Below are 21,549 nucleotides of genomic sequence, written 5' to 3'. Positions count from 1 at the left end.
GTGAGACCGTGGAGTCTCTACCTGCCTGTCTTTTTTGTCTGTGAGATCCTGAAACGTGCCATTGCTGAAACCCCAATGGATAGGTTGTTTGGACTTGTTTGGATTCGGGGATTTTCCCACAAAAGTGCCTGGTGTTTACGGGCACCTTTCCGACTTGGGTTATGGTCTCAGTCATACCTGGGCCCTTCTGACAAGCACATCACCTAACAGATTCAATAAGTGTAGATTGAACGAATGCGTGAACTCCAAAAACAGAAGAGTGTCTTCTTTGCTGGCCTTGCTCTCCCAGGGTTCAGATTTAAAACCCATCCGGTACCTTCACACAGGGAAGGAAGGACGTTGTTCACAGCAAAAGGCCAGAAGACTGGCAGCCTCAACCCCGCCCCGGCCCCGCCCCGGCCCCGCCCCGGCTCCGGCCCCGGCCCCGCCCCGGCCCAGGCCCCGCCCCACGCCGCTCGCTCCGCCTCCGACGCGCCATATTTACATCACAGCCTAACCCTTCCACCTTCCCTCGCCACACTTCCTCTTTCCCCGCCTCCCGGCGACCCGGAAGTTGTACTTGCGACGCGGCTTTCCTTCCCACAATCCCTCGCGCCCGTCCTTTCCAACTTGGGCCCGGCAGAGTAAGTATGGCCGCGGGGTCCTGGCTCTGAAAATCCAGCTCCATCCTCTCCGGGCGCGGGGCAGGCCGGCTTGGTGGGATTTGTTCCGCGCCGACCCGAGCTCGGCTCGACGATCCGGGGCGGTAGGGCCTGCGCTGACGACAGGCTCTGGGGCCGATGGAGGACAGTGGCGGGGCTCAGAGCAGCCGAGCCGCAGGGGTTCCGGGGTCGGGCGTCTGAGCGCTGGGAGTGCATGGTGGACTGGCGGGGTCGGCTTTGGGCGACCCTGGGCGGATTCTGAGAGCGGGGGAGATCGGCTCGGGGTTTTGCCCTGCCTGCTTAGCGCCTCCTGTCGCCTGCCTTTAGATGGCTCCCGCAAAGAAGGGTGGCGAGAAGAAGAAGGGCCGTTCTGCCATCAACGAGGTGGTGACCCGAGAATACACCATCAACATCCACAAGCGCATCCATGGAGTGTGAGTACCTGGCGGTCGGCGCGGCCCGCGAGCCCCTTCCGGCTTCTGGCTCTGTCACTCTCGAGCATCGCCTAATTGCTGCTTACAGACTTGTGCTTTAGAAAGCACGCGGGTTTGCTTTGGTTCTTTTTGTTTGTTTGGTTTTGGGTTTGTTTGTTTTCAGTCTGACTCCGTGCACTTTGAAGGTGTGCAGGGTTTGGAGTGTACGGTACTTGTTAGAAACTAGAACCCGGAGGTTGTGTTTGAACTTTAGGGATCAGTGGACTCTGGAAAGCTTGGTGGTGGTAAAGCGAGTGTTTTTGTAATCTGGACCACTGAAAGTAAAAGCTTGTGAAGGGAAACCTTCAACAATTTCTGTGCAGCAGGAAGTTAGCCAGTTGCGAATTGCTGAGCCCCAAATGTGAAATAGGTCCTCTGACCCATACAGATTCATACTAATACGGGTCGAGTTGTAATACTGGAAATGCTGAGAGGCAGGTAAGTTACACCAAAGTTACAGTGCAGTGTATGGTAAAGACCCATGGCGATTGTGAATTTATAAAGAGGCAGTTACAGGGAATGATCATGGGTGTGTACTCCCTTTGTACACGATTTATCTACATACATTCAGATACCAGCATTTAGAGCAAGATTTCTTGGATTTGGCTGTTCAGACTCTTGTGACAGATTTTGCTGGGTCGAAATGTGTGTGGACATTTTCTGTGGGGTCCCTGCTGTGTGTGAATGCTGCTCGTGATCAGTCACATTCCATCATACACATTCCCTGAGTTGTGCATGTATGTGAGAAAGTAAAGACCAAGTTTACCAAAGCGGGAGAGGCAAAAAACGTTTTGAGTTGATGGTGGTTTTTTGTTTAAGTGCCCAGTGTGTTGGGTCCTTCTTGCGTGAAAGGTGCTCGTGGGTGAGCATGGTTTTCATACATTTTGTACTTTGTTGTAAAAGCCTTGTGTGAGGCTCTCCAGCCTCCCTCCTTTGGTAATGTCTTGGTTTCCATTGTTTTCCAAACCAAACTTGCTCCCTGCTCTCTTCCTCTCCTGGCTTTCTCTATTTCATTGGTAATGCTGGCTCTGCCCTCTTGATCCAGTCTGATTGCATTTAAGTGAAGGCAGCAGCATCTTGTTTCCATTGGAACTGCTCAATGCTCCATATCTTTCCTGGTGCATCCTGCTTGGTACTTGTAATTGATAGCACCTGATGGGTTGCTTGCACGAGCTAGGTCCATTAGATCAGCTGCTGTTATTTCTAACCCTGTTTTTCCAGGTAGGTTGTAAAGTGGACTTGTTTGGGCGCAGGCTGGTGATGGGTAGAGTGGAGAAAGCAATTCAGTGTGTCTCGCCTGGAGTGGGCCTGACAGTTGCTGGACAACACTGGGCTTTGTGGGTGGTTTTGGATTTGAGGTCTTCCTGCCCAACTTCCAGTGTTGTGGTTATCGGTGTGCACCATCACCATGCCCTAGAAAGTTCGGTGGGGTTTTTTTTTGTTGTTGTTTTAAATACAGGCTCCCTGTTATGTGTAGTTGTGGTTGTCCTAGAACTAGCTATGTGGACCAGACCAGACCAGGCTGGCCTTGATTCAAACAGATCCACCTGCCTTTGCCTCCCAGATGCTAGGATTAAAGGAGCACAACACCACATCCAGTTCGTTTTGGGTTTTTGTATTCATTTGATTGAAAGCATAAAATCTAGGTAAATGGCCCCTATGGTTCCACAGAATGCTGCCTTTTTCTGTACATGTTTGCCTGTGTGTACGTGCACCATATGGATGCTGGGAGCCAAACCTGGGTCCTTGGCAAAAGCAAGTTTTCCTAACCACTGAGCCATCTCTCCAGTCCCCAGCATTTCAGGACTGCTATGAGAGTAGACCACGTTTGCGAATGATAAGCTGGGAAAGCATGGCACTTTGTGCTTGGATTGTGGGATATCTGGTGTGTATTTCAACATCTTGTTCCAAGTGCCGGTGCTAGGTCCTGGACATTTCATGCTTGTAGGGGTGTGCTTCTGACTACTTCGATTGTTTTGTGAGGGCATGCATTTATATATTATGTGTAATCTATGATTGATTTTATATCCTTGTGTTTTGAACCTCAGGGGCTTCAAGAAGCGTGCCCCTAGGGCACTCAAAGAAATCCGGAAATTTGCCATGAAGGAGATGGGTACTCCAGATGTGCGCATTGATACTAGGCTCAATAAAGCCGTCTGGGCCAAAGGAATAAGGTACTGAAGTTATATTTGTTACAGTGATGCCAGTTATTCCTTCTACATAGTCTATGTGACAAATTTGGTAGTTTGGTTACCAGATGTGGAGTATAAAGATAAAGGACAATGGCTCTAAGCTAGTGTCATTTGTTGTAAGTAAGGGAGAGAGCAGTGTTAGAGCTTGATGAGATCTGGGAGAGATTGGGACCTGGAAGAGCTCCATTAGGAGCATGAGAAGCTCAGAGAAAGTGGTGTTTCTGAACCTGAGGTGCTGGCCAGCCCTGAGGAAAGAATCCTCCTGCTGCCTGCCCAGGGGTTGATTTGTGTCATGTCCTATAACATGAGAGGGTTCTCACAGAGTTTTATCCAACCTGGATGTAAATAATGCTGAAGTTGGTAAGTCCCCTTTAAAGGGGAGTAAGTAGGAAAATGGAAGGGGGTGCTGCTTGCTGCTGGCAGTATTTAATCTTGCAGCCTCTAAAGTAGGGCTATATTAGATTATCCAACAAGGAACTATAGGATCTGTCTTGAGGTAAGGGGAGTGGGGTCACAGGGACATGAGAAGGAGCCTTGTTTGTAGGAATCTGGGGCCTAAGAACACCTAGCACATCCTGAGATGGTGAGGGAAGGAGATAACTCAGCTGTACTGCTTCTGAAAAGGGAAGGGTTTTGGGTGCTTTTTATTTGAATTGGTGGATATATCTGTCGATGGCCATTTTCTGCCTATGAACAATTGTTTTTCATTGGTGGCTGCCTTAATATATCCTAACAAGAGTGCATCTTGAGATGGCAGCTTGTTGCTCATTCACCTGGGTATATTTTCAAGGTCAGGTAAAAGTGTTTATCGGAGCATTAGAAGCAGGAATGGATGTGTGAGTGCTACTAGTAGCTGGCTCCTGACCAGAAGCATTGACCTTAGTGACACATTTCTATTTTATTAGGAATGTTCCATACCGTATCCGTGTACGTTTGTCCAGAAAACGTAATGAGGATGAGGACTCACCAAACAAGCTCTACACATTGGTAACTTACGTACCTGTTACCACATTCAAAAGTAAGTTCCATGCTCTTCCACAATTTCACCAAATTATAGCAGAAAATTATTAGCATCTTTAACCCAAAATTTGTTCATCAAATGTTGGGTGCCTTTTTTCGGTGAAGAGATGCGTGGCAGGCAAAATTATCAGACCTTTATTTAAAACTGTCTAATGTGGGGGAATGCAAAATAGTGACATTCATATGACAGTGGAGTGTTGTGCAAGTGCTCAAAAAGATGGGATGTTGACTGGCTGTCACTTCTTCCTTCTAGATCTACAGACAGTCAATGTGGATGAGAACTAAGCTGCAGAGTGTCAAATAAAGTTGGAGAACTACCTTCAGGTTTTGGTTTTCCTTTTTGTTGTCTGTCCCACCGGTGGGGTTTTTGTATTGGGAGTTATTTAGAACCACTGCACTGGGGACATGGAAAACGAAGTATGTGTGTGGCATGTTCTTTTCACAGAAATCCATGTATTAGAGTTGTGGGTTTTGGTTTTTCAAGACAGAGTTTTCTCTGTGTAGTTCTGGCTGTCCTGGAACTTGCTCTGTAGAACAGGCTGGAATTAAAGGCAGGCGCCACCATGCCTGGCTTGTGTGTGGCTTTTAGCAAAGAAGCTACAGTATTAGGTCTCACTTTAGTCCCAGGTGTGTATGTGAGCCTAAAATTAAGGATTGGGGTTATAACTGTTACATGATACTGATAATCTGTTGTGTGGGTCCTAGGAATTGAACTTTTACCAACCACTACATTGCATTCCCTGGAATATGCTAGACCCTTAAGACAGCCTTTCTCTGTAACATCTCTGCCTGTCCTGAAACTCAATGTGTAGGCAGGCTGGCCTCGAACTCACAAAAGGTCTGCCTGCTTCCTTAGTGCTGTTGTTTTGGTTTGGTGGTTTTTTTTTTTTTAATTGAAAAAAGTCAGTACAAAAAAAGATTTTTATTAAAAAGGGGGGGGCAACATTGAAAGCATGGTTTGTTTTTGGAAGGACATACAAAGTGAATACAACGAAATATATTAAAATGGTTTCAATTACCAGCATTGAAACAAAATTAGTGCAAAAAAAGCCAAATACAGTTGTGCAGACAGTGGTTCTGGGATCTTGGAGGTGAGCCTGTTTCTTGACCTCTCCCATTACCAGTGGTACATGAGCCTGGGGTTGATGTCTCTTGGTTACTGTGACATCTTTTTGTCTATCAAAGGATAAGCTCGTAGCAGAAACACTGGTTTGAGCAAAGTTGATAGTCACAGTGTAAAGGGCATTCCACCTCTGACGACCTCCTAATAAATAGAACTGTGTGAGTTGCAGCAATTCCCCGGCCGTGGCTCTGAGGTTGGTTATCCACATACTCAACTCAGACTGAAATCTGGACAGTGACTGACAACAGTCCAGTCCGTGCTTTGGTGTGGTGGGCTCCAGTGTGTTCCCCGACAATTCCTGGCTACAGGTTATTCAGCTTCAGTTCAGGCTGTGGTGGGTGGCTCATTTCCAAAGCTTTGAGACTGTACTGATTGAGCTTGGCGTTTTCAAGTTTGGACTTAATGTTGAGTGGCTTTTCAAAAAAGTTTACCAGTGACTGCTCAGTGAGAAGGGAGGCCAGGATATGTTCCAGGGAGACAGTCCAGTCCCCTTCCCCTGCCTCAGGAAAGGCCCGAGGGTCCTGGGGAGTCTTCCCAGTCTCAGCAAAAACCGAGTCCTGTTCCGGAGAAGGAGCCGAGGCCTGCAGCTCCTCCCCACATTCCTGGGAGCAGCTTCCTGAGCTGCTGCTTCGCTGACCCACTTCTCCTATCTGCAGGAGCAGAGTGGTTACTGTGGCAATGGCTTGGTACAGCTCGTTCTCCTCTGGGTCTTCATGGAACAGACTGTACAGAGTTTTACAGAACTGGATAAATTCTCTCTAGAATTAAAGAAAAAAAAAACACTATCAGAAAAGCATGGACCATTTAATTTTTGTTCGCTAGGAGCTCACTGTTTTAAGACTGTCCACAACTTGTAGTCCTCCTGCCTCACTGACAAACACTGGGTTACAGGTGTCTACTGTTAGTTCCTTGTTCCATGTGCAGAATATATAAAAAGGCTTATGGGTTAAGTGAGAAATGCCAACTCGGGATGCACACATTCTCCAAAGAAAATCCAGAGCTACACTTGCTTTTTAATGGGAAAATGGCATGTGGCATATATCTTTAAACCCAGTGTTTAAGGGACAGGCATCCTAGGGCTACAAAAAAATTACCTTACATTCAGTGATCTAGATGAAACTCCCACAATTTATGACAGCTAAAGTAAGGTATCTACTGTAACTTGATGTCTAGTTTATACCTGGGTGAAAACAGTGACCGGTGTTCCAAGTTAAGCAGATAGCTCTGAGTATTTTAGAGCACTAAGAGTAGTATAAGGTTTTTCAGGGACTCATTTGGTCAGCTATTGTGGAGGGGTAGTAGAATAAGTAAGTATTTCAGGACTATCACAGAAAGTTACCACCCATATAAAGCTGGGAGAATCAGGGACTGCCTACCTAGCTTAAGGTTCAATGAGAGACTTGAAGGAAGTAAAGTAGAAGACACCCATTAAGCTTTTATGCACAACCTACTCATGCTTTAGAGCCTCCTGGTACATGGCAGGAAAAAACATTCACATCTTACACAGGAGCATTCAAAACCTTAAGCCTATATTTCTCACATACTGGCAAGAATACCCTTTTCAAATTAAACCTGCCATCATACCACTTGTATTTCCCACTTTTCTGGGAAATGGTCAGAGGTATGGGAGACTTGAGTATTTATCATTCTGCAGCCTCCTGTTTGGAAGAGGTGACTTCATCACAACACTGGTCTGGGAAGTCATAAGATCCATGGGCCCAAGCTGCCAAAATGGTTTGTTTTCTTCCCAACGAAGTCCTTACCTGGCTCATTTTGGGCAACTCTTTCTCCGTTTTATCCTTCTCTTTGGCTAAATCTTTAATCATCTGTTTCAGTTGTTTCTGATAATCAATTGTGTCACCTTGAAAAAGGGAAACAGTTTAAATTCTATGAAAGCTATGAAATTGGGATAGTAAGGGAACAGGGTCCCACTAAGCAAATTTCATATACAGCCAAAAAGCACGATTACATTTTCACAACTGACTCCATAGCCCTGTCCTAGGACCTTCCTGTAAAGAATCCTAGAAAGATCGAAGCAGCAGAAGGGACTCAGTGAACAGGCAGTCAAGCAGCACTGGCCATGGGCTGAATGGTAACAGGGAGGGGACAGGCTGCTAGGAGCAGATGAGAACAGATACTTGCCATTGGGCTTACCCAATACCAGGGGTCTTGATGTTGACAGCAGAGGATTCTTCAATGGTGACTGGCTGTCTCTGTCATTTTCAGTGAGTGCTTAAAAGAAAATATTAAAATTGGAAACATTCTCTGCTTAACTGAAAAAGCTAGACCCAAAGGCTAAGCCATCAGTTCCCAATATTGTTGTAAAGGTACAGAACCTGTAAAGCCAAATGAAGAATAAGCAAAATCTGTTCTGTGTATGTAGACATGTGTATGTAGCATACAAATTCCTATGAAACACTGCTGAGGTTGACCTGGAAAAACAGCAAACCCCAGTAGCATTGTCATTGTCTTGACAACGAGTGAGTACATAAGTAGCATATTTAAATAGTGTAACTGGGGGTTTGGGAGGGAGAGGGGTGTTGAGACAGGGTCTTTACACACATAGCCCTGGCTCCTATACAATGTAGGTTTTTAAGTAGCATTGGCTTCCATACTGGTATTTTGGCTTTTCAAGACAGGGTTTCTCTGTAGCTCTGGCTGTCCTCAGCTGGCCTCAAACTCAGATCCACCTGCCTCTGCCTCTGCCTCCTGAGTGTGCCACTCCACCTGGCCCAGACTGGTTTTTGTGACGTATACTAAAAATAAAACACCAGAAGTCCAGAAGGTGCTAGTAAAAACAAAATGGTTCAGCCAGTTTGGAAAACATTAGCCAAATGGTGGTTCATGCCTTTAATCCCAGCAGAGGAAGGCAGATGTACACAGTGAGCTGCAGACCCTGCCTCAGAACAGAAGTTTTCAGATAGTCAGCAGTCAGAGCACAGGTTGCTCTGCCGAAGGACCCAGGTTTGATTGCCAGCACTGTGGCAGTCAACCTTTCTATAACTCCAGTGCCAGGGGTCTGGCCTCGGGGCAGCAGGCAAAAATAAGGTTAAACCCAGAAACCCCACTTATGTACATCTACTGGGGAGTATGGAAACTTTGTGTAAAACTGATAGCAACAACACAACCCTAGCAGCAGTGGTGGTCCTAGCCACACAGTGAGCGCTCATTTGACCAGGACGATACTACAACACAGACCACTGGACAGTTACCAGAAGCTAGGCAGTAATGGCACACAGTGTATCCACTTAACACCTGGATAGGCAACACCACAGGCTGCAGGAACATGGGCTGGTCCAGGGCAAGAGTTTTTTAGGATGATAGACAGCTGATTATAGAGTCATTGCACTCCTTAATAAAAGTTATCTAGGTTGACATCTTAATTTTATCCTAAGTTCCAGTCTTTTACAACTAAAGATGTGATTTAAGAAACTTCCACAAGATGGCCCCAAACAACTACCTGGGATGGCGACTCAGCTGGCCTAAAATTTTAGGCAGTGGCCCTATGAGTCCACTCAAGATGTACAGGAAAATTATGGAACCTCACTGGTGCTTGAAGCTATTGGGATAGAAGGGTTTATAGAACAGTGAAGAGCCTGTCCCAAGGAGAATTGCATACACAAGCCGCTAAGAAAATCCTTGAGGAACCAGTACATGCAGCTATAATGACAGAAAAGAGAACTGAGTCAGTGAGCTCGAGCATTCACAGGGAGCATGGCCTCATTTTTGTATTTCTGTGTATATGTAGTTGGTAGTTCTACACTGTAAATGGGTGGAGACTTTACATTAAGGCTTTCACTTGGTTATTTGAAACTTGCCATTCCAGACTTCGTATACTACCTCACCTCTTGACACCATGAGTAGAAAAATCAAAGGTAGTGATGTACCAAAGAGTCAAGTCCAGCGCAGCTAGGACTGTGCAGCTCCCCAGTGCCTCACTCAAATGTAGACTAGGTGGCCCTGCACCTGCGGCAAGCCCAGAGTCCTCTCAAGTAGCTTTGTAGTCTATGGGCCAGGTAGGTTTGCCCCACCCTTTTGAGTTCACTACTGACCCATCCACTGGAGGAATCATTTGCACCAAAGCCAGCAACTGGATATGCTGTAAGGGCAAGCCCTGAAGTGACTGCTCTGGTGGACATGAGACACTTGTCCACCCGCTCAGCACCAGCATGGTTTTAACTGTCTACTCAGTCTAGGATCACCTGGAAAGTGGCTTGATGAATCTGGATTAAGCTGGCTGACAGACATACCTGTGAGACATTTAATTGGGTTAACAGTTGAGAAGACTCACTGGGCAGCACCATTCCAAGTCTGAGGTCTTCCTATGAGTAGAGAAGTTGACCTGAGCACTGGCCTGCATTAGTTCATTGCTTTCTGTTGACTTGGGGCTGTGGTGTGACAGCTCTGGGTTCCCGTCACCCCACAATGATGACCTAAAGCCTGGAATTGTGAGCTAATAAACTCCTAGAAGTGCTTTTGTCAGTGTTTTATCACAACAGGAAAGATGAGGTAGAGGAGCTAGGCAGGGAACTTGACATGCAAGCATGAGGACCCGAGTTCAAATCTTCAGAACTCCTGTAAAAGCTGGGTGTTGGCACACATCTATAATCCCAGCGCTCACGGGGAGATGGATGTAGACAAGAAAATCCCCGGAAGCTGTACAGACCAGCCAGCCTGATAGTACAAAGCTGCAAACAACCAAGAGACCCCTTTGAAACAAGGTGAAAGGTGAGAACGGACACTCCAGGTCCTCTGACTTGTATGTGCATGTGCACACAGATTTTAAAAAAAAATGGTGAAAATGAAAAACTCAAAACCACCACAACAAAGCATTATATGTGACCAAGAAGAAATATCAGGGATGGAGGACAAGGATGAGAAAATACTACATTCAAACATTAAGAAAAAGTTCAAAAAACATGACCAGGGGCTGGAGAGATGGCTGTTCTTCCAGAGGACTTGGGTTCTAATTCCAGGACCCACATGATCGCTCACAACCATCTATAACTCCAGTCCCAAGAGATCTGATGCCCTCCTCTGGCCTCAGCAAACACCAGGTATGCACATAGTATACAGACTTACACATGGACAAAACACCCATACACATAAAAAACAAGAGCATGACTATTATAACTCAGATATGATCAAGTGACCAAAACCTAAGAATCTACAGAAGAAAGCAAGATAAAAAGAATGGATTCTATTCATTTAAGTTATAGCAAAAGACTTATTAAATCTAAAGGAGCCGGGCGGTGGTGGCGCACGCCTTTAATCCCAGCACTCGGGAGGCAGAGCCAGGCGGATTCGAGGCCAGCCTGGGCTACCGAGTGAGTTCCAGGAAAGGTGCAAAGCTACACAGAGAAACCCTGTCTCGAAAAACAAAAAAAAAAAAAAAAAAAAAAAAAAAATCTAAAGGAAGGGCATCCAGATCTAATAGACATTTAAAATTAAAAATAGATAAGACCAGAGAAGAGCTCCATTCAGTCAAGAAGTCAAAATGTTAGCCAAGAAGTACTAAAAATTTAAAGGAAACCCCCCAACTCTACAAAGGCAGAACCTCTTTTCTGCAACCCTAAAGAGCCAGGAAAAATAGGGGTCAATATATTCCATATCCTAGAAGTATTTGCTGACAGAATTTATATAAATTTTATATTACTGAAACCTACATATTTTGATACAGTCTCCATCAATGTTTCAAAGATAGATGCATCATAATATCTCAAATTTGCTACATAGCCATATTGTCAAAAATAGCATGACATTGTGGGGGGTGGGGCACACCTTTAATCCCAGCACTTAGAAGGCAGACGAATCTCTGATTTTGAGGCCTAACTTGTCTACAGAGCAAGTTCCAGGGCAGCCAAGGCTATTTGAAAAACCACAGCATGATGATACTAACAAACAAAAGACACAAAGACCAATGAAATAGGAGAGAGGACCAAGAAATAAACCCATCCAACCAATCTTCAACAAATGAATCCAAAAATGCATTGCGGGGTGGGGGGTGGGAGGGGGAGAGAACAGGTGGTACTGGGAAAACTGAATGTCCACATGGAGAAAAGGGAAACTGAATTTAGAAAGAACTGGTCAGTGTCCTGCACAGAGCTGGCCTTGTGTTGAAGCACAGCCCAAACTGACTTTCTTACCTGGTGGGATATGAAGCCTGTATAGCAGCTTAATCTTCTCATTCATTTCTCCATTGTACATAACGTCTGCAGATTCAAGAGAGAAATCAGGTACAAATGACTTCCGTTAGTCATGGCTCAAGCTCAGAGTAAGGCCAATGCTTGTTGCTTCAAGTACCCTCAACCCAAAGGCACCCCATACTAGAAATGATGGAACTAAATGATGGAACTGCAGGGTAACTCATGGCTATTGCGCTTTTCAAGATTTTGGTTTTATGCACTGCAAACCATAGCCACACCTTAGGAATCAAGGATAACAGGTCAGTGGCTTTAAATATGGAGAGCCAAATCCCTCTCCTCCCTGAAGGACATGTAAGGGTGACACCCTAACAGGAACCTGCAGAGCAATATTTTAAAATCAGGATGATGTTAAGCAGGCTAATTATAAACACACTGATTGTGTGGATCTGCCCGGCGGCATTCCACCTCATCTCCTGTTCATAGATAAATGCCAGATCTTACAGTGAAGACCTGAAGAGTCATACCTAGACAGCTTACGAAGGCTTTGAACTCCATGAGCTGGTCCATGTTGTCATCCAGGAGCCTGAAGGTCCTCTCAGCGAGAATCTCGGTATGGACCCCGCAGGTCCACGGTGACACCAACTGGAACAGGTGTGCAAACTGCCGGGCATCAATGCGGTACTGCTCAGCATAGGGCCTGCTGGGGTCATGGCGCAGGGCCATGGGCTTGGGGTGCTCCCAGTAACAGCTCATCATGTGTGCTCTCTTAAAGCATGAGGGAGAGAAAAGCCGTGTTACACGGGGCCATTAGTGCCTTGGGAGCCTGTGCACGTAAAGCTGAGGCCAGCACAGCCCTCTCTCCTGGCTGTTTGGCCTCAGAAAATGCTGCTTATTAGGTGGCAATGCTAAGGGACCAGACAGGTGAAAAAGCTGTCACCACCTCACCCAAAGCCAGCAAACCTAGAATGAAGAGAAACATTCCTCAACAGAAGGATGGCTAAGTTAATGGCCATGTAGAGGTGTTTCCTTGTTATCCTTGCCCACATGAATGTGAATTTTGATTTCATTGCAAAAATATATTTTTTCTTTGTGATAAAATATACATGACACAAAATGTATCATTTTATCCAGTTCTAGATGTGTAGTTCAGTTGACAAACAGTTTTAATTATGAGATACTTTTTATTATTTTCACTGACAATGGCTATTTGAAATTCAGAAAGGACACATAGATTTACAGTGTCAAAAGGTGCACTCTGCAAGACAGCCTGTGTAACTTTACCCAAATACCCCAAAATTGGAACTCCAGTTTGCTATACTATTTTCAGTTAAAAATAAAACTGGGCTGCAGAAGATCAGCACACATGCAAGAGGCACTATCTGTTGACAAAATGTTAGTGAGAGATTAAGTTAAAAAGAAAAAAATTAAGGTAACTAACTTGGTATAGTGGTACATGCCTGTTATCCCAGCTACTTGAGACATAGGAGCATCACAAGCTAGAAGCCACCCTGAGCAACTTAGACCCTCCTTCAAAAGAATTTGATTTAATTTAAATTAAGTGCCCTAAGAAGCCAACTATACCCCAACAATGATGATTATGCAGCACAAGGAGGTGTTGAGATCACCACGGGAAAAATCTATGAAACAGCTACAGACCAACCACATAATACAAAAGTGTCCATGTGTACTGTGAGGCCGAAGCAGGAGTAAATCACGGTCACTTCACAACAGTCACTGTGTGTCTACTGTGGACCAGGAGCCCACACTCACTAGGACATTGCAGAGCAATGAGAATCAGCACAGCATACATAGCACAGCCTCAATGCCTCACTACCAGTGCATAGCTGTTTGGGTGTAGGGGCTGCACAGCCCTCTTACGCTCTCCTGGGATCACACTAGCTCCTCCCTTCATGTGCCAGCCTGAGGCTGGCCTCCAGGGAAGATCAACGCACACAAGAGGCATTAATCTGTCGACAAGAGTGTTAAGGTGAGGGTTTTCTGATATGGCAAGTAGGTGAGCAGCTCTAGTCTCTGCTACCAGAGAAAAAACACATGGCAGGCCCCCTCAGGCAACCATTAGCCCTTACAAGAAGCCACAAGCCCACAGGCAGACTGGGCCCTGTGGGTTAGGACCTGGCTCATGGCCCAGGACTCCCTCCCCCTAGATTTCCTACCTTGAATAAGTCGTACAGTTCGTCAAGGTCTTCAGGAAGAATGGAGACTTCAGGGATAACAACACGGAGCTTAGGGAAAGAATTAACAGTGATGGAGTAACGCCCAGGCGTGTACCCCCCACACCCCTGAGACGATCAGGGGAGAGTCACTCTCCCTCCTAGTGGGGACATGGGCAGCACCCTTGTCCCTGTAGCATCAACTCCTATAGACTGACTTCCCAGGTGTTTTGTCTTCAACACCTGTCCAATCTGCATACATGATCTGAGCCAACCTATGAAGCTCTTTGGAGGTGAAAACAGTGCAGAGATTCAACATGGACAGCTGCTTCCCAACGACAACACTTAGGCAGTTGAGCATCTGCCTGAGCATTTTAGTCCCTACATCTACCACTAAACCTGAGACATTGCCCTGTTTATAACCGTGGGAACTGAGGCTCCCAATAGTTAGCTGCTCACAATTTGACTCTGAAAATTTCATCACATTTAATGTGACATGGTGGCAGTTTTTAGTTCAGTGAGTGAGTGAGAGAGAGAGAGAGAGAGAGAGAGAGAGAGAGAGAAGGAGGAGGAGGAGGAGGAGGAGGAGGAGGAAGGAAGAGGGAGGAGGAGGAGGAAGCAGCCCTTCCTGTGTTTTATGACCAGTGAGGGCTGCACTCACGGTCAGCTCATCTCAGGACCCCAGGAGGTGTCCCCTGCTCACCACGTTCTGCTTGGTGGTGTCCTCATGGCCTTGCAGGACCCTGATCCTGTGCTTGCATCGCAGGTGTTCAATCTGCTCCACAGACTGGTTTCCAAATTTCTGCAGACACAGGGGCCGCTGAGTCCAAAGCTAACAGGAAGCCGCCAGCAACCCTCCCTCCACATCTGGATCCCAGGCACACTTCTGCCTCCAACTAGGAAGGGGCTCCTGTACCTCATAGGAGTCCCGGATTAGGTCAGCTATGTCGGTCACGGGATAGGGCTCCTGGTCATCAGAGAAAAAGCCATGGTGGCTGCCAATGGGGGGGCCCGGGCTGTCTTCATTCTTAATGTGATCTAGAAACCTGAGCACACCCCACACAGTTAGAGCCCGCATCTGCCCTCATACGGAGACCACAGGCACATGAGATCCCAGCACACTCTCAGACTCTAATTCTTGGAGCAGGGCAAGGCACCACTATGGTCACTCCAGCAGAAACAGCCAACACTCCAAAAGCCAGGCTTGTGGACTTGGAGCTGTGCGTTGCTAAGCCTTGAGGCTCTCCAGTGAAGCCAGTCAGCATCAACTGTGCCTATGTGTGGTTTTAAGCTTCTAACATAGTCTGAAAAGAACCTGTCTCCCAGACCCAGGGTCCAGGCTTAGCCTCATGTGATTTTTCTGTCACAGTAACTCATTTACCGCTAGAGCAATGGTTCTCAACCTTCCTAACGCTGAGATCCTTTAACATAGTTCTTCATGAATCATAATGTAAATATCTGATATGCAGGATATCTATCTAATATTCAACCCCAAGGGGTCGAGACCCATAGGTTGAGAATCAATGCCCTCTACTTAGTACCTGACCCTTCCGATTGGCTACCTATACATGAGCCAGCATTTCCTGGTGGTTCTCAATCCTGTTCAGCACCACTAAGACGTTTCTTCTTCTTAGAAGAAAAAGCCCTTAGGGCCCCGTTCTCCCTGAACTCTCATTTGGCAGAAAGAGTGAGAGAAGATGGCAACCTTCTTTGCATCCCATTGGTGGTGCCACATGACACTCATTCTGGAGAGACCACAGGAATGACAGGTGCCAAGGAGCAGTGTGGAACAGAAAGCTTCCACAGATGTGGCACCCTTGCTGTGGTCTCCCTCTGCGGTCTTCCAGTTGTCCCAGCTGTAACCTCACTCCCCCCATTAGCCACAGCAGGAAGTAGCCAGAGCCCACCTGCTGAGGATCATCAGGGCCTGCCCATCATCCTTGCTGCTGCACAGCTCCTCCGCGTTGGCTTCCAGCACAGCTAGCCCCAGCTGGAAGATGGCTTTGATCCCATCATAGAAGAAGCAATCGACCACATTCACAGCACTCTCCAGAGGCATGATGCTGAGGAACAGAGTCAGGAACCAGGAGAGAGAGATGGACGCCAGTGCCGAGAGGTCGTTCATGTGCTCTGCCAGCTCTGGGAGGTGTTCCCTGATGAGCTCCTCAAAGACAGACTGGTCCACCTGAGCCCCTGCCGAAGAGAGCAGGAAGCTCTGGTAGGGAAGACTCGTGCTCTCCAGGGTGGAGCTGAGACTAAGCTTGCTCTAAGTCTTAGAAGATGATGTAATGAAACAAAAATCTGAGTCCAGGAAAGAACACGTGTTTAATTCACTAAGTCTTGACAATTGACCACAGTCATTCAATATAAGGACAAGCTTGCCAAAACTTAGCACTTAGTCAACTGGTTATTAATGGGACTGGGGGAGTCCTAACCCCTGACTGTACCTTACACATCAAAAAACCATAATGGAAACCAACCATAGACCTAAAGGCAAACACTCATAATTTAGAACTTCTAGAAGTAAAATGGGAAATGAGCCAGCTGCTCACTCAGGCAAGGCAGAGAGCCATGAAGACAGCCAGATGTCATCAAGGGCACATAGATATCCAAAATGGCACAGCCCCTCTCTCTCTCTCTCTCTCTCTCTCTCTCTCTCTCTCTCTCTCTCTCTCTCTCTCTCACACACACCACTCGTTCTGCTTCTTACTCCTACAAGCTGATAGACCCTTCAGTTCTCAGGCCACAGTCTTCAAATGTATCTTCCTAACTGGGCTCTATAGCAAGCTAGGTACCAAAGTCTCTATCAGCCTGGTTCTTTTTGTTTGTTCCCCATTCTGACACCCTAAGTTCGGGTTGTTGTTGTTTTCCTGTTACATTTATTTGTTGGTGTGTGTGTGTGTGTGTGTGTGTGTGTGTGTGTGTGTGTGAGAGAGAGAGAGAGAGAGAGAGAGAGAGAGAGAGAGAGAGAGAGAGAGAGAGAGAGAGGTGGAGGAGGGCATGCGTGGAGATAAGAGAACAACTTGCTGGGGTCAGTTTTCCCCTTCTACCATGTGGGCCCTAGAGATCACACTAAAGTCATAAGGCTCTGCAGACAGCACTTTACCCACAGGGCCGTCTTCCCTGCCCTGACACCTTCATTTTATTTGTTATTTTTTGTTTGTTTTGTTTTTCAATTCAAGGTCTCTCTATGTAGGCCTGGCTGGCCTCAAACTCACAGAAATCCACCTGCTTCTGCCTCCCAAGTGTTAGGATTCAAGGTGTGCATCACCATGCCCAGCTACCCTAACTTTAAACCACTCTGACATCTCATCTGAATTACTAAGAAGTACTCCCCCTCCAAGAATATTGCCAAATTGAAACAATGTATTACTTTCTCCACTAGGAGGTTGTGGGGCCATGGAGATTGTGCACATCCACATCTAAACCATACCAGAGAGGGATCTAGCCAGTGCAGGCTATGTGGGTCCCGGCTTGCCAAGACCCCGCTATGGTTAGGATATAATTTAATTTTGGCCGATCCTGAAGACTCTTGTGTAAGGCTTGGATTCTAGGGTGGTGTGACTTGGAGGTCGGGCCTGATGAAAGGTACTAGCTAGGGTTTGGGGGACAAGACACAGTTCTCCTGCAAAGACTGAAATAAAAGGAGTAAATGTGTCCTTACCTAACTCTGTCTGCTTCCTGGTTAGAGTGCTGACCACATGCTCCAACATGCATTCCCACTATTGCCAGAACTCAACTGGGTAGGTACTGTGTACCCTTCAACCTTCAAAACTGAGTAAACCAACCCGTCTCTTAAGTAACTGGCACCAAGTATTTCCTTATAGCAACAGCAACAAAACAAAACGGACCAATACAAGCCCAGACTGGAAAAAAGAAAAAAGCTTTCTCCCAATCTCCTTCTGTGGGTCTCCTCTAGCGGGTGAGGACATCTGCACAAGCGGGCTTGGTAACCCAGAGGACTGCCACCCCCTTTCCAGGCCACGGCATCCACGCGAACACTGATCTGCTCCTTGGACCCAGAGACTTTCCCTTCCCTCTTATATATTCATCTAGCTATTTGTTTCAATGCGTTTGCTTTTCATTCCAAACTCCACAGTGTTTCACAGCATTACCTGGTTTTCTTTACTGCTACAACGACAGAGAACTTCCCTGGATTAAATGTTGTGTGTATGCATGCAGACTGGCTGAGGGGAGTGGTTATGAGCAAGGTTGACTATAACTATCTTCCCCGGGCTCAGGCACCACCCCCCAGATGAGGAGGAGGAGGAGGAGGAGGAGGAGGAGGAGGAGGAGGAGGAGGAGGAGGAGAGAGAGGCAGGCAGTTTACCGATCACCCGGTGGTTGAAGTAATCCGGCAGCATCCGCTCACACACGGCAACCAGCAGCCAAAAGGCTTCCTCCTCTTTGGCATACAGCAGCAACACCGAGGTCAGGATGTTCATGGACTGCACAGAGGGTCCCAGAGGAGACAGTTAGTGTCCAGGCTACCCAGTGCCACACAAACATTACAAACCCACAAGCAGGGGGCTGGAAGTGGACAAGCACTGGCCTAGTGTGCTCGAAGCCCTGGGTCTGAACTATAAAACAAAATAAGCCCAAGCAACCACTAGGGTAGAGTCTGTAGGTGAAAAACCCAGCATTCCCCAAGTAGAATGACACCCAGAAGTGGAATGGTCATGGGTTAAATAGTTGGCCTACACTGTAGTTAGCTGTGACATGGCTTCAGGCTTGGGTCAATACAGCTACTTTCTGTACATTCAGACGGCATTCAGACACACATATACTTCAATCACCCACTGACTTTGCTGATTCACTGACATATTAAATCTTACATTTGCCAGTGTCAGGGCTTCTAACCCAGTCTTCCGCTGGACTACTGTCTGAATTCCCTGGACTTTCATTTTGTACTTGCTTGCTGCATCCCTCCACTGGGAACAGCTCACGGAACCTTCCTCCATTCCCATTCCCAACAGGAAGTGACTGGCCCACGTCACCCTGTCCTCCACAAGCACACTGCCACTTCAGTCCTGTTATTTCTGCATCGGTCGGTCTCAGTGCTCATTAGCCCACTCCACCTCCACTGTGCTGGGGGGATGAGCAGCAAGCATGGCTGCCCATCCTGACATCCACCCCCACGTCCTCCTTCCCTGCGACCAGCCCGTTTGACGGGCCAGCAGTTGGCTCTATCAATTTCTGGGAAATCTGCTTAGCTAGATGGCTGGGAACAGCGCGGAAGCCCGGGGTAATCACTAAACGCAGTACAGGGCCGCCACGCACACCACTTCACCTGGCAGTATCCAATCTTGGGGTTCCGGTGGGCATACGCTGTCAGCACCCGCCTCAAGGCAGCAATACCCGTTTCGTTCTGGAAGGCGGGGTGCTCAGGCAGAGAACGGTGCAGATCCCGCTCTATCTCCTCTGTCACCAGGCAGCATCGCCCCAGCGACTGCTCCACCAAATTCCCATAGTACCCGGGGTGCGAGGCCAGATCCGTCACAGCGTCTGAGGATGGAGAGCAACATTTCAGGAAGACACGGTTATCACGATGGTGTCACAGACAGGTGAGGGACAGACACATCAATATGTGCCATAAAACATTTTGAGACTTCATTTCTGTCAGGCAGCCAGGCTCAAAAACTAGCAACAAGAGGGAAAGTAGCTTTTCTAGGAATAATGTTGTACAGAAAGAGCAAAAGGTTCATTCCACACATCAGCGGTCGGGGTGTGGCCCAATGACGGGGCACACGCTGAACATGAGCAAGACCCTCTTTCTAATCCCCAGCACACACCCAGAGCAGTCAAGTTATTAATGCACTTTTAATAAACTGCATTACCCAGATACACACATGGCCACATACAATTTTCATGTGTTAATTCCACAAGAAGTTGCCACGTCTCTCTGTGCAAAGCACACGAGAAAGCACCGCCCAGAGTAAGTAAGGCTAACAAACCACTGGCAAGCGGTCCGCAGCAGCCCGCAGGAACAACCCAGAGCAGGACGGCCACCACCCTGGAGCCAAGGCCCAGGCGTCAACTGGGCCAGTGGTACTGAGGGACAAGTGACTTGGTGGGTGTGAGGAATCTGTCCACTCACCAACCTGCCCCGGAAGACACAAGATGGGGCTCTGAGGGAAGAGGGAGCAGAAATGTGCCCAATTCTGCCTCAGAGGGTAGGTTAGGGTTCAACTCTAAAGAAGTATAGTAGAAACAACCCTCTGCCTCAGCTTCCCTCTTCAGTGAGCAGCTGCGATCCCCTCGCCACAACAGCACTCAGGTGTAAAGAGCTGGTGGCTGGCAGTCACTTAAACACTACAGTGATCTTCCCGTCACCAGAGCAAACATTCTAGCATGAACTGATGGCTCGTATCCCAGATGAAAACAAAACACCAGAACAGTACTTAGTCTGTGTTCACACATGTGAAGGGGACCCAGAGGACTGAAGCCCACAGCATTGAACAGGTGGCACTCTCGAGGCAGGTTACAAACACTGCTTGCCAGTGGTTTGTTAGCCTTACTCCCTTTGCTCACTCCTGCACCCCACTTTTCGATGATGAAGGAACACTGTTTACTGAACACAGGAGCACAGAAGGTGTTGACAGTTTTAAAGGCGAGGCTTCCATGGTGTGTCTCTGACAGGCAGCAGCTGAAGCACACCGAGAAGCAGGAGAGTGGGCGACTGCATGGTCATGGGCTAGGCAATGCGAGAAGCGTGAGGGAACACAGCCAAAGGCAAGGCTGTGGAGTTGCTACAGAGCTTAAGATGGATGGGCCGGAATCTTGGACAGGAAAGGAGCGGGACCAAATCGATGCCTGGGGAAGAAAGGGGATAATGGGGGTCACTAGCAAGGACGGCTGTGAGGAAAGAGCTGGGAAGGTTCCAGCCCCAGTGTGGTGGTTTGAATGAAAATGGCTCCTATATTTGAAAGCTTGGTCCTTAGTGGATTGTTTAGGAAGGATTAGGAGGTGTGGCCTTGTTGGAGAAAGTGTGTCACTGGGGTTGGCTTTGAGGTTTCAAAAGCCCATGCCAGCTCAGTCTCTCTGTCTCTATATGTCTCTCATGGTGATATATTGTGTACCCTAATAAACTTATCTGGGGATCAGAGGACAGAGCTCTAGATTAGACATAGAGGCCAAACAGTGGTGGCACACACTCTTAATCCTATCACTCGGGAGGCAGAAATCCATCTCGATCTCTGTGAGTTCAAGGCCACACTGGAAATAGAGTCAGGCAGTGGTGGCACACGTCTTTAATCCCAGCACTTGAAATCTCATGTCTTTGCTTGGAATGCACATACGCCTTTAATCCCAGGAAGTAACATGGTATATAAAGTGTGAGGAGACAGGAACTAAGCAGCAGTTCACCTGAGACCCTCAGGGGTGAGGACTCAGAGGCTTTCAGTCTGAGGATTCGTGGAAACAGGATCAGCTGAGGAGTTGGCGAGGTGAGGTTGGCTGTGGCTTGTTCTGTTTCTCTGATCTCTCGGTTTTCACCCCAGTATCTGGCTCCAGTTTTTTTTTTTTTATTAATAAGACTATTTAGCAATTCGTGTTACAGTCTCTCTATCTCTCTCCCTGTCTGTCTCTGTCTCTTTCTGTGTCTCTGTCTCTGTCCCTGTCCCTCCTCCTCTTTGCCTGCAGTTTACAGATTACCTGTGAGCTCTCAGCTGCTGCTCCAGCACCATGCCTGCCTTCCTGCTGCCATGCCCCCACCATGATGGCTATGGACTAACCCTCTGAAACTGTAAGCAAGCCAGTTCAGTTGATTTTGTAAGTTACCTTG

The 21,549-nt window shown here is 47.3% G+C and overlaps 2 protein-coding genes across 4 annotated transcripts in view; one reads left to right on the top strand and one right to left on the bottom strand.

Moving 5' to 3' along the window:
• Positions 1-494: 494 nt before the first annotated feature.
• Positions 495-4,643, top strand: Rpl31 (ribosomal protein L31). Of its 2 annotated transcripts, none has more exons than XM_059281300.1 (5): positions 495-623; positions 969-1,075; positions 3,163-3,288; positions 4,212-4,324; positions 4,580-4,643. In XM_059281300.1, exons 2-5 carry the CDS (start codon positions 969-971, stop codon positions 4,609-4,611), a joined length of 378 nt encoding a protein of 125 aa, XP_059137283.1. In that variant the 5' UTR covers positions 495-623; the 3' UTR covers positions 4,612-4,643. The 2 variants fall into 2 exon arrangements, with proteins under 2 accessions (XP_059137283.1, XP_059137282.1); XM_059281299.1 differs by lacking the exon at positions 495-623 and adding an exon at positions 630-745.
• Positions 4,644-5,233: 590 nt separating this feature from the next.
• Positions 5,234-21,549, bottom strand: part of Tbc1d8 (TBC1 domain family member 8) — a 110,064-nt gene continuing 93,748 nt past the window's right edge. The window contains exons 10-20 of one of the 2 annotated variants that reach the window (XM_059281298.1): positions 19,057-19,271; positions 18,097-18,214; positions 15,674-15,959; positions 14,683-14,812; positions 14,470-14,568; positions 13,770-13,838; positions 12,120-12,360; positions 11,596-11,661; positions 7,604-7,681; positions 7,213-7,310; positions 5,234-6,207 (exon numbers count right to left, since the gene is read on the bottom strand). In XM_059281298.1, coding sequence (XP_059137281.1) covers positions 5,752-6,207; positions 7,213-7,310; positions 7,604-7,681; positions 11,596-11,661; positions 12,120-12,360; positions 13,770-13,838; positions 14,470-14,568; positions 14,683-14,812; positions 15,674-15,959; positions 18,097-18,214; positions 19,057-19,271 — 1,856 coding nt within the window. In that variant the 3' untranslated portion in view covers positions 5,234-5,751. Of the gene's footprint in view, positions 6,208-7,212; positions 7,311-7,591; positions 7,682-11,595; positions 11,662-12,119; positions 12,361-13,769; positions 13,839-14,469; positions 14,569-14,682; positions 14,813-15,673; positions 15,960-18,096; positions 18,215-19,056; positions 19,272-21,549 lie in introns of both variants that reach the window. The other variant, XM_059281297.1, reaches the window with a different exon arrangement.

The sequence above is a fragment of the Peromyscus eremicus genome, chromosome 16_21 (genome assembly GCF_949786415.1).
Source record: "Peromyscus eremicus chromosome 16_21, PerEre_H2_v1, whole genome shotgun sequence".
Taxonomy (NCBI): Eukaryota; Metazoa; Chordata; class Mammalia; order Rodentia; family Cricetidae; genus Peromyscus; species Peromyscus eremicus.
This window is presented reverse-complemented; position numbering and strand designations above follow the sequence as displayed.

Coding starts and splice junctions, on each gene's coding strand:
- Rpl31 (XM_059281300.1), top strand. CDS start 969: ATGGCTCCCGCAAAGAAGGGTGGCGAGAAGAAGAAGGGCCGTTCTGCC. Junction 1,076..3,162: donor CACAAGCGCATCCATGGAGT/GTGAGTACCTGG, acceptor TTTGAACCTCAG/GGGCTTCAAGAAGCGTGCCC. Junction 3,289..4,211: donor GTCTGGGCCAAAGGAATAAG/GTACTGAAGTTA, acceptor CTATTTTATTAG/GAATGTTCCATACCGTATCC.